Consider the following 10,347-nt stretch of genomic DNA (forward strand, 5'->3'; position numbering starts at 1 on the left):
GAACCACGCCGTTCAGAAGCCTTGTTTGGATTCATGTTTTTATAATCTACACAGCAGAGAAACACTGAGGTCCGGACCTCGGGGTCCTCAGTGGGAGCTGCGGTCCTGAACTCGGCTCCATCAGCTGTTCTTCTTCCTTGAAGCAGGTGGAGGTCGTCAGAAGATCATCTGAAATCAAATAAACTCTTAAATGTTTGTTTATTAGTAAAGTTTGAATAATTCAAGCAGCTACAGAAGGACTTTTATTTCGTGGCTGAAAAGTTTGTTGCAGCAGATACAGGCAGGAAATCTGATCAGGATCTTATTTTTTAGTAATAAGAATTTGTCAACAAACAAAAATGTCTTCAATTTAAATGTTTATGCCACATTTATTTAAAAAAAGTAAGAAAACTGCTAAAAATCCAGCTAAAAAGTCTGTGGGAAACAGGGACAGTGTTTAATCGCTGGTTTGGATCATTTCGGCTGATCTCGCAGACTCTGTCGGACGATAACGCCGACTCCAGCACCGCCTCCTTCATGGACCTGATCAGAACTCCCAAGATGAGGAAACACACTTTTATTCTCAGCTACAACTGGTGAGTTTTTCTGCAGCTTCAGTTTAATTTCCTTTACGCCTCGTTTAATTCAAGAAGAGTCATCGAACCAGAGGCTTTAATTTAATGAAACAAAACAGATGTCCTTCTGACAAACTTCAAAAAACACATTTATTATTATTATTACATCTAATTAATGGAGATGCATCAAAACAAGTCTTCAAGCCAGATTTCTCGGTGATTATTTTAGGTTAATTTTCATTTTTGTACAGTAATAAGTAAAAGTATGTTTTTGTTACTTAATTTTACTGAAAAACCAGATGGAGCAAAGATCTTTTATTGAATTTGTACAATATTTATTTTAAGAAAACTGACCTAAAATGTGGCAACAATTATACTTTATTTAGTTTTTGTTTAAAGGTTTAGTTTATTCCTGGATTATAGAGGCTTATATCGTTTGTAATTTGGCACAAATATCAGTTTACGGTTTGAATTTATTGTTTGGATGAGAGACAAGGAGGTCAATTTAGTTTGTTTAACCAGGACTTTTTTTTCCTTTTAATTCTAACAAACGATGATTCCAGAATAAATAAATTCTCATAAATTCTCTCGGCCCGGTCCAGGTTCACCAGCGCCGTCGTCTACCAGGGGCTCATCATGAGGCTCGGGATTCTGGGGGGAAACGTCTACGTCGACTTCCTCATCTCCGGTCTGGTGGAGTTTCCCGCCGCCTTCCTCATCCTCTTCACCATCGAGCGCATCGGCCGGCGCGTCCCGTTCGCCACGGCCAACATCGTGGCCGGCCTCTCCTGCTTCATCACCGCCTTCATTCCTGACAGTGAGTCCACAGAGAAGAGACAGAAACTGGGTTCATGTTTCTTTGTTTTGTGAAGTTTGATGTTGCCTCTCCTCCACCCCTGCAGACATGTTCTGGTTTAAGACGGTGGTGGCCTGCATCGGTCGGCTCGGGATCACCATGACCTTTGAGATGGTAGTGTTTGTTAACACTGAGCTCTACCCAACATTCGTCAGGTGAAATCTATGAACTTTACACACTTCCTGCTGTCTGTTTGCGTCACTGATCACCAAACGGCAGCTTGCAGATAAACTCCGGGAGATGTGAGGGTGGAGGCTGAAAATGAAAACCAAACATCCATCCACCTTCAATCCCTCCAGGATTTCACGGCCATTTTTTGTGATTGTTGCAGCTAAAATGCCTGATTTCGCGGGCATTTTCCTAAAAGTTGCGATAAAAAGTTGCGATTTTTTTTTAACTAAAAATCACTAAAAAACTGTAACTTTTAATATATAAACCAAAAATCCTTCCTAGTTTTGTAAGATAATTACCAACAAGGAAACTGGTTTGCTGAAATCTTTGTGGGCAAATGTGAAGCATTAGCGCACATTTTGGCTTCGGTCGCTGCTCCTGCACGCTCCCGGCATTCTGATGTTAACAGGAAGTGACGTCACGTGTCTTCTTCCTAAGTTATTTGGGGTTATTTTGGGTTCTACGCTACACAACCCCACAAAGAAGAGACTAGACCGCAGAAACGGTGGCGAATCACTTTAGAAACAATAAATATTGGGTTAATAGTTGCGATCGCAACATCACAAAATCCTGGAGGGTCTGTATCTTCTACCGTTTATCTGTGGTTGGGTCGAGGAGGGAAACCCAGACCTCCCTCTGCTCTTCCTGGACCAGAGAGGATCCATGATCCCTCCAGAGGTTCTGGATCTGCCCCGAGGTTTCTTCCAGTGGGCCATGCCTGTAAAACCTCTGATCAGAGGAATCACCTCAGCTGATGTGGTGAACAAAGACATGAGGCGGACACTGATTGATTTATTACAACACGTCTGCTCTTTTTCTCTTTCTTCTGTGATCTCTTATTTTAACATTCCTGCATTTTAACATTCCTGCACAGAGACTTTATTTTTTTAAGAAACAAAATGGCTCCCTGCCGCTCAGCGTCTGTGCATCAAATAAAGATTAACGATAAATGCCGTGTATAAACCCTAACGCTGAAATTAATGTTGGATTAATTAGAAGAATTATATTTTCTTCCACAAGCATTGTTATTATTATATTTATTAATATATTTATTATACGCCTGTCTGAAGACATTATTATAGTTCGGCGCCGCCTGTCTGTCTGTGGACAGTTTTTTGCCTGAGCTCTAAATTGATGACCTGACAGTTTTCTGATGGGTGTATTATTAGCATTTATTTATTTTTAATTCATGTATAATGTGCATTAAAGTGACTCGTGGTTTACGTGTTTGTCTCAGTCTTATTTGAATTTATTTCCTGTTTTTCTGCAGGAACTTTGGAGTGTCGGTTTGTTCGACTCTGTGTGACGTCGGCGGCATCGTGGCTCCCTTCCTGCTCTACAGGCTCGCCGTCATCTGGCTCGAGCTGCCGCTCATCATATTCGGTGTGTTTTTATCCTCACTGCTTAGATGGTTATTACCACAGAAACTGAATCCTTTATATCTACCTGCCTGGTGTGAATAAACAGAAACGTCAGCAGATAAGAAGGAAATCTTTGTGTGAAGTCGGGTCTGGGGTTTTTTTTTTTTTTTGCTGCTCAGGGTCTTTGGCGTTCCTGGCCGGCGGTTTGGTCCTTCTGCTTCCAGAGACCAGAGGTGTGCCGCTGCCCGACACCATCGACGACATCGAGTTCCCAGAAAGGTGAGAGCCGAGTCCAGGTTGGACAATTATTAAAAAAAGCGGCTGTTATTCTTTAATTTTAAATATAAATAAATTATGGAGTTGAAACCAGTCCGAGAACTGAAACCAACATCTGGCTGCAAAACGATATTTGATTGTAAAACTTTATTTGGAAAAGTACTTTAATTAATTAATTAATTAAATTAATGAATTTACTCTTTTTTTAATGTAAATGAGTTTATTCATTAGTTTCCATCAACAAAATGAGATAAAATTGCAGAAATTACATTTTTTTTCTGCTAATAAAGAAATTAGAAGAAAGGCATTTTGACTTTTTCTGCTTTGAAAACAACTTAAACTGCAACTATTTTCGTCCTAGCTGCTGTTAGTTGTTTTATTTTTAATTTTCTGGACGTGTTTGTTTGCAGAGCAAAGGAAAAAGTGCAGCTGAAGAAGCAGCAGTTGACCAACCTACTGCCCAACGTCGTTTCTTCCAACAAAGATCCAGCAACTGTTTGAACTCCTTTCAGGCACCAAATTATTTATTTCTGTTGTTTGTGGAAACTTTACTTCACCTCCGCTGTTCCCGGTTTGAGTTTTCTGTTTGTTTATGAGCTTTTTCTTAAAGGATGTAGAGTTGAGATTAATCTGCTGTCGTGTTTTCTGTGCTCGAACTACATTATTAAATTATTCAAGAGTTTGTTTCAACTAAACTGGAACTCAGAGTGTATCTGTCAAGGTTGTTTTTTAATGTTTCCTGAATAGATGAATAAACGCTCCCATCAGTTCTGCATCAACTGTACTAAAAAAAAACTGAATCCAGTTTAATATTATGTCACATTTAAACATTAAAATTTCCTCCTGGTCAAAGAAGCGAAGCCAATGCAGAAGCCTTTACCTGGACCGTTTATGTAACAGCCAGCAGAGGGCGACATTTCAATCATATGTATCTTTACCTGTTTAATATTTTAAAATGAGATTTTCAGAATAAAATGGTGCTGGTTGAAACACTACAGGGAGGCACTCTGAGTTTAGTTTTGTGTCTTTGCTTAAGATCTTTTGTGCTGTTAATTGTCAGACATTTATAAATGTATATTAGTTTATATTATTCATATTCTGCAGGAGAGGATCTGGAGTTAGCAGCACCTGATGTGGAGGTTTTACCTTTTTTTATATATATATAATATCAGAATCATCAACAATAATAAAATCAAACGAAGCTCCTCTGCTTCTCAAACCTAAAACCAAAATGTCTGGGGTTTTTTTTTAGGAGCTGCCATGTTGTATTTTTGTAACCAGAGTCTGCTCAAAGCAACAAATAAATAAAATTTATTATTTCGTTTTTTTACCTGAGAAAGATTTTGTCTGTAAGGATAAAACATCTTGTTGAAAAACCTTAAATTTCAGTTTGATTTGACCCCTGAGATATGTTAACGAAGCTCAAACAGGCTGAATGAAGCAATCCGAAGGTAGTTTTTATTCACTTGCAGAAACCGCATGAAAAAACCAAACATCTGTAAATGTTTTGAAGATTCACCGTGCAGCCAGGAGGAGATGAACTTTGTACGTTTAGTAAATGTATCATCGTTGGTTTGGATATTTTTTTTTTTAAACTGACTTCTGCTCTACAGAAACTCCTCACGATGCATCCAGGTGAGTCCAATTTCACATTTTGTCTGTGAAACATCTCGACGTACTGCTGACGCTGCGTATTTACAAACCGAATGGCCTTTAGGAAGAAAAACACTGTATTCTGTGAATCAGTTATTGTGCAATATTTGTGTAGTGGGGCACTCAGAGCGCACAATCCTACATTTAGATCCAGTTGTGCCAACGCTGTGGTTTTGCTTTTTTTGCCATCTGACTACTTCTGCAGACTTTGTGCTTTTTTTGCCATCGTTCGGCTCGTTCAGGAGACGCTGCTGTGGCTTTGGGGTTTCAGCTTTTAGCTCCTGTTCTGCTTTTTTTAGCTGTTCTTGTAGATTTAAATCCTCAGTTTCAGCTAATGTCAGTTCTTCAGCTCTCATCACGTCTCTGGTTTGAAACTGTAGATGTTAAAGTTTATTTAGAGTTTGTTTAAAACATCTCCAGTTCTCTGTTTGATTCATTAAACATTAACTCCTGCGCAGCTTTATGTTTTACCTGATTCTTATGGACTCTAGCTCCGCCCATGGACCTGCTGAGGGAAGCAAAGTGACCGACCTGCAGGCAGCTGAACAGAACCTCGGGCCTCGGCTGAAAGATGGTGACCTTTGATGACCTCCTGGAGGAGGTCGGCTCCTTCGGCCGCTGTCAGAAGCGGATCTTCATCCTGCTCTGCCTGCTGTCGCTCCTCTTTTCAGGCGTGTACGCCGGCATCGTCTTCCAGGGCTTCACCCCGGACCACTGGTGCTGGGACCCCGCAGCGGTGGAAAGGAGGCAGGCGTGCGGCTGGACGCCGGCAGAAAGCCGCAGGCTGACGGCTCCTCTGGTCAACAGCTCCGAGGCTCTGAAGCCCAGCAGCTGCGAGAGATACGAGGTGGACTGGAACGCAACAGGACTCACCTGCGACCCGCAGGAAGTGGACCTGAGCGGACTGACGCTGACCGCATGCAAGGTCAGTTATCACCGGTGGATGGCAGAAAAGTTACTCCTAACTTCAGAAAAATATCAGTGAAGGAAAACAACCTGGTGTTAAACTCAACGATGAAATGTAAATACACGATCGCCCGCCTTTAAGGAATGCTACGTTTCAATTTGTTAAAATAGACTTAATCAACTGGTGGCCTGTGGGCCGTTTCCAGCCCGTGAGCTCAGTCCGTTCGGTCCGTACGGTAAGAAAGTAACTAGAATTCAACTTAACTTTTATCTTAATGTAAGATTTGATGTACGAACTGTACAGGGAGTGTAAAAATAACCAAGATTAAAGTAAATCGTAAAGCTGCTGCCAGTGGCTCGTTATGGTCGCTATGGTAACCACTCCCTGATTGCCAAGTCGGTGCTATGCAGACAGAAACTGACTGAAAAGTAAGCCTGAAACAAACAGTCGCTGTGCGACAACGATAAGTGGTGTCCTAAAAGTTCTCAAACAGGAGGCGGCAGTAGACTCTGATGGTCACAGACGTAAATATTTATGTTTCTACGGTGTTTTATGAAGGAGATACGACAAGTTAAAAAGATCCTTCACTTCCCTTCTGTTTTTAATTTTCAGTAAAAAATGAAACTGGGTGACAAATGCCACTTATTGATGGCAGAAGAAAGTAAAATATATAAAGCAGACCAGTCTTAAATATTAGAAACAGAATTTAATTGATGACTCTTTGATGTGAAATTAAAAAAAGGTACGATGTCTCCTTCAGAGGAGCAAAGCTCTGCTGCCTCAGGTAAAAACTAAATCCAGCGGTTTGTGTTTTTTGTCTTCAAGGACGGCTGGGAGTATCATTCTGAAGGCAGGAAGTCATTCGTCACAGAGGTGAGGAGAAAGATTCGATGGATTTGAGCTGCAGTTTCTGGTTTCTGACGTTGTTGTGTTTCTGTTACTTCAGTTTGATTTGGTGTGCTCAGACGGCTGGTTGGTGGACATGTTCCAGGCCAGCCTGAATGCAGGATTCCTCATCGGGAGCTTTGCTTTTGGATATTTGGCTGACAGGTGAGGGCGATGAGTTACCTGCATTATTAAAAACACAACTGCCTCCAGTTATTGATTACTCGAAGCATGGACTTCACTGACATTAAAATAAATCATTTCCTAAAAATATTTTTACTCAACAGATGTTTGTTTTTTTCTTTCTCTGCAGGTTTGGCAGGAAGAAGAGTCTTCTCTTCTCCAATATTATAAATGTCGTCTCAGGAATCGCGATGGCTGTTGTTCCAAACTACGTCGCCGTCCTGGTGCTCAGAGCCGTGAACGGCTTCAGCTTAAAAGGAGGCTGGATGGCCGCATACGTCCTGCGTAATGATGACCGCCCACGATTGTTGAAACACAACTCGTTTCTAAATATTCTGTGATCGCTGAGCTTAAACGGTTAAATCCGCTCTCTGTTTTAGGGTTTTACATACGAGGACGTAAATAAAACCATCTGGTCCTTACCAGGTTCTAAAACTAATCAAATCTAATCTGAAGTGAACAAAAAAACGCACAACAGATTCCACCGAGTCATTATTTATTAAACAAAAACAGGCTGTTTGTAAGAATAAAATAAAATATAAACTGCATCCAGCCCCTGACCCAGCAGGTTGTGGAACCTCCTCCAGCAGCAGAACTCAGTGGTTCCTGTTTGTCTCTCATGGTTGTGGAGGAGTTGTGGCCCACTCTTCTTTCCAGCGTTGCTTCAGCTCTCTGAGGTTCTGGTTCTGGACCGTTCCGTTGTAGATTAGCTGCTGTGTTTGTCGGACAGATTGCCTCACATCTGACTCCAGAATCAGCCCAGACCATCATCCCTCCACCGCCGTGCTGACAGCTGGGAGGAGGTTGTCTTGTGCCGCCATGTTGGTTTTAGAGGAAAGAGGCTTTCTCCTGCAGCCCTTCCACACAAGCCATGACCTTTGACCTTTAACCTGCAAACTGAGACCTAAATGGAGCTCATTTCTGTGAGCATTGCACAGTCTGACCTTGGGGTGAATTTCCTGGGATGATCAGCAGCAACTTGTAAACAATCTTTCTCTCTGTAGAACGATGGACTCCAAATAGTTTGGAGGTGACCTTTGACCCTTTCCAGTTTGATGGGCAGCAGCAGCTGCTTCCCTCAGGTCATTGCTGATGTCTTTCCACCCTGACGTTGTGTTAACACACACCTGAAGCTGCAGAGCAGTAAAATCCAGATGATATTTTTCCTCTCAGACCCCATGGAAGCATGATGGGTGAACTGAGTTTTTCACCCACAGCTTCTCCAGTTTGCCTTTCTTTTTGTTTTAATAAACAATGGCATGGTGGAATCATTTTAGAGCCTGGAGATCAGATCACACTGGACTGAAAGAGGGTAGACTTTCTTTCTCTCATAACTGCATCCATCCAAAAACAATACTTTCTCTGTGAATGATTTTACCAGCACTGTAAAAAATACACTAAGCAATCACACATTAACCCAACATTAGTCATAAATATGTAAAGCAGGTTAATTATTTTGAGGAGTTCTTTGAAAAACACGATGTTTTCAGCAGAAGCTTGAGTACACTCTGTGTTGTTTTGTTTTCCTTAAGTAGGATAATCTTTAATTTCCTGTCTTTCTTGTTGTTTCAGTCACAGAGATGGTAGGAGTGGAGCACAGACGGGCGGTCGGCATCTCGTTTCAGATGGTCTTCAGCATCGGCCTCCTCATCCTCCCTCTGCTTGCGTACCTCATCACTGATTGGCGCTGGCTGCAGGTCGCCATCACGGCACCGTCTGCCCTTTTTTTCTCCTACTACAGGTGACAAATCTCTGCCCCCAATAGGAAGTTTACAGAGATCCTTCAGATCAAATAACAAATAATCTCTTACCTGTGGCTGACAGCTCGTTGAACGGCCTCAGCCAGCAGAAGTATTTTAATTCTGACTGGATCGACGAGCTAATGGCTAGTCTGAATGGCGCCAAGACCAGAGTGGATCGCTGCCATCTGAAAACAAATGTTACAGCGGTTCATGCCGATGCTGTTTTATGAAGGTTTGCATCGCCCCTCAGTTTCACATTAATGGTAATTTTCATCGAATTCTATAGTCAACCTGGAATATCTTAATATTTCTGCTGGAATGAAAATGAAATGCAGAGTTTTCAGAAGTGTAAGGGTCTATAAAACGCTGTTCACATGAAATGCTGATACATTTTTGACTTGTTTTAGGATGGCAGCAAACCACTTTAGTCCTGGTCCCAACTGGGACTCACCATTAGCTCGTCCATCTGGTCGGGATTAAACTAATTCTTCATAACAAAAGCAAATTAGTTTACTGTGTTCCAGTCCATATTTTGGTAAATAATTGAACATTAACTGAGTCAAATGGTTCTTAGGACAAAATGCATAATAACTACTGTTGGCTTTGCAGTTTCACATTAAACTCTCAAAACTGTACAATAAATAAAAGCATTCCTTCAAGTAATGCATATTACCCTCTACCTTTAAAGCCAGATTTTAGTAAAATATTTGTAAAATTGACTGAATTAAAGCCAGTTGGATGTGACAGGCATCTAGAACTGGGTTGGCTCCAAACGTTAATCAGTTATAAATGTCCATCCAATGAAAATCTTTCTGCAGTTTTATTCAAGTTTGCTCAGTCGTTAATGAGATATTTTGGTGACAGACACACGTAAAACCATTAAACCTTTTTGTGGCGGATGATAAAGTAATCCTGACTCCTTTCTTCACATCTTGCCATGGTTTAACACAAACTATGTGATGTAAAAGGTCGACACAGTAAACTAGATATGATATTAAAATAAATTTCAAATGTTTTGATTGTTTTCATTTTTGACACTAATAGGAAGCATTCTCAGCTTTGCTGTTTAAAGTCAAAAGACTCTGAATGTTGTTTCTGTTCATATCTTTCTTGATAAGACGCCGTCTGTAAAGCTACAAACCTTAAAAATAAAAACCTTAAAGGTTTTCTCTGTCAGGTTCATCCCAGAGTCTCCGAGGTGGCTCATCTCTCAGAACAGCTCCACAGAAGCTCTGAGAATCACTGAAGCTATGGCCAAGGAGAACAGGAAGAAACTCAACACAAACTTGGAGGTAAATTAGTTTATTAAATGGAGAACTTTGTGCCCTTGAAGGAATGATGTGGCTCGAATTTTTAGGTGTAAATAATGTTACACCTTCCCCCCCTCCATCTGTGCTGTGCTTCAGATCTTCTTCCAAATCTCCCTGTTGCAAAATGTCTTAAAAGCTGAAGGACACTGATATCATCCAAAATTATCTTCCATATTACTGGTAAGGATTAATCAGTCCCTCCAGGATTTCACGGGCATTTTTTGTGATTGTTGCGGCTAAAATGCCTGATTTCGCGGGGCATTTTCCTAAAAGTTGCAATTTTTTTTTACTAAAATCAATAAACAACCATAACTACTTCCTAGTTTTGTAAGATAATTCCCAACAAACATTGACATTCTCAAAAGGTGCTTTATTTGAGAACTTTGATAGCTTCTAAACTGACATACATGAGCATTTCTGGATTGTCCCTGGTCTGCAGCTCTCCTCAC

General features: G+C 41.0%; 2 protein-coding genes across 2 annotated transcripts in view; both read left to right on the forward strand.

Moving 5' to 3' along the window:
* Positions 1–4,213, forward strand: part of slc22a2 (solute carrier family 22 member 2) — an 8,385-nt gene extending 4,172 nt beyond the window's left edge. Inside the window, exons 6-11 of the mRNA XM_017440082.3 lie at positions 475–575; positions 1,157–1,371; positions 1,457–1,565; positions 2,852–2,964; positions 3,122–3,221; positions 3,629–4,213. Coding sequence (XP_017295571.2) covers positions 475–575; positions 1,157–1,371; positions 1,457–1,565; positions 2,852–2,964; positions 3,122–3,221; positions 3,629–3,719 — 729 coding nt within the window. The 3' untranslated portion in view covers positions 3,720–4,213. The remainder of the gene's footprint in view (positions 1–474; positions 576–1,156; positions 1,372–1,456; positions 1,566–2,851; positions 2,965–3,121; positions 3,222–3,628) is intronic.
* Positions 4,214–4,565: 352 nt separating this feature from the next.
* Positions 4,566–10,347, forward strand: part of LOC108250275 (solute carrier family 22 member 2-like) — a 9,114-nt gene continuing 3,332 nt past the window's right edge. The window contains exons 1-6 of the mRNA XM_017440080.3: positions 4,566–5,796; positions 6,604–6,651; positions 6,725–6,828; positions 6,977–7,131; positions 8,419–8,587; positions 9,766–9,880. Coding sequence (XP_017295569.1) covers positions 5,443–5,796; positions 6,604–6,651; positions 6,725–6,828; positions 6,977–7,131; positions 8,419–8,587; positions 9,766–9,880 — 945 coding nt within the window. The 5' untranslated portion in view covers positions 4,566–5,442. The remainder of the gene's footprint in view (positions 5,797–6,603; positions 6,652–6,724; positions 6,829–6,976; positions 7,132–8,418; positions 8,588–9,765; positions 9,881–10,347) is intronic.

This window comes from Kryptolebias marmoratus, linkage group LG19 (genome assembly GCF_001649575.2).
Source record: "Kryptolebias marmoratus isolate JLee-2015 linkage group LG19, ASM164957v2, whole genome shotgun sequence".
NCBI classification, from domain to species: domain Eukaryota; kingdom Metazoa; phylum Chordata; class Actinopteri; order Cyprinodontiformes; family Rivulidae; genus Kryptolebias; species Kryptolebias marmoratus.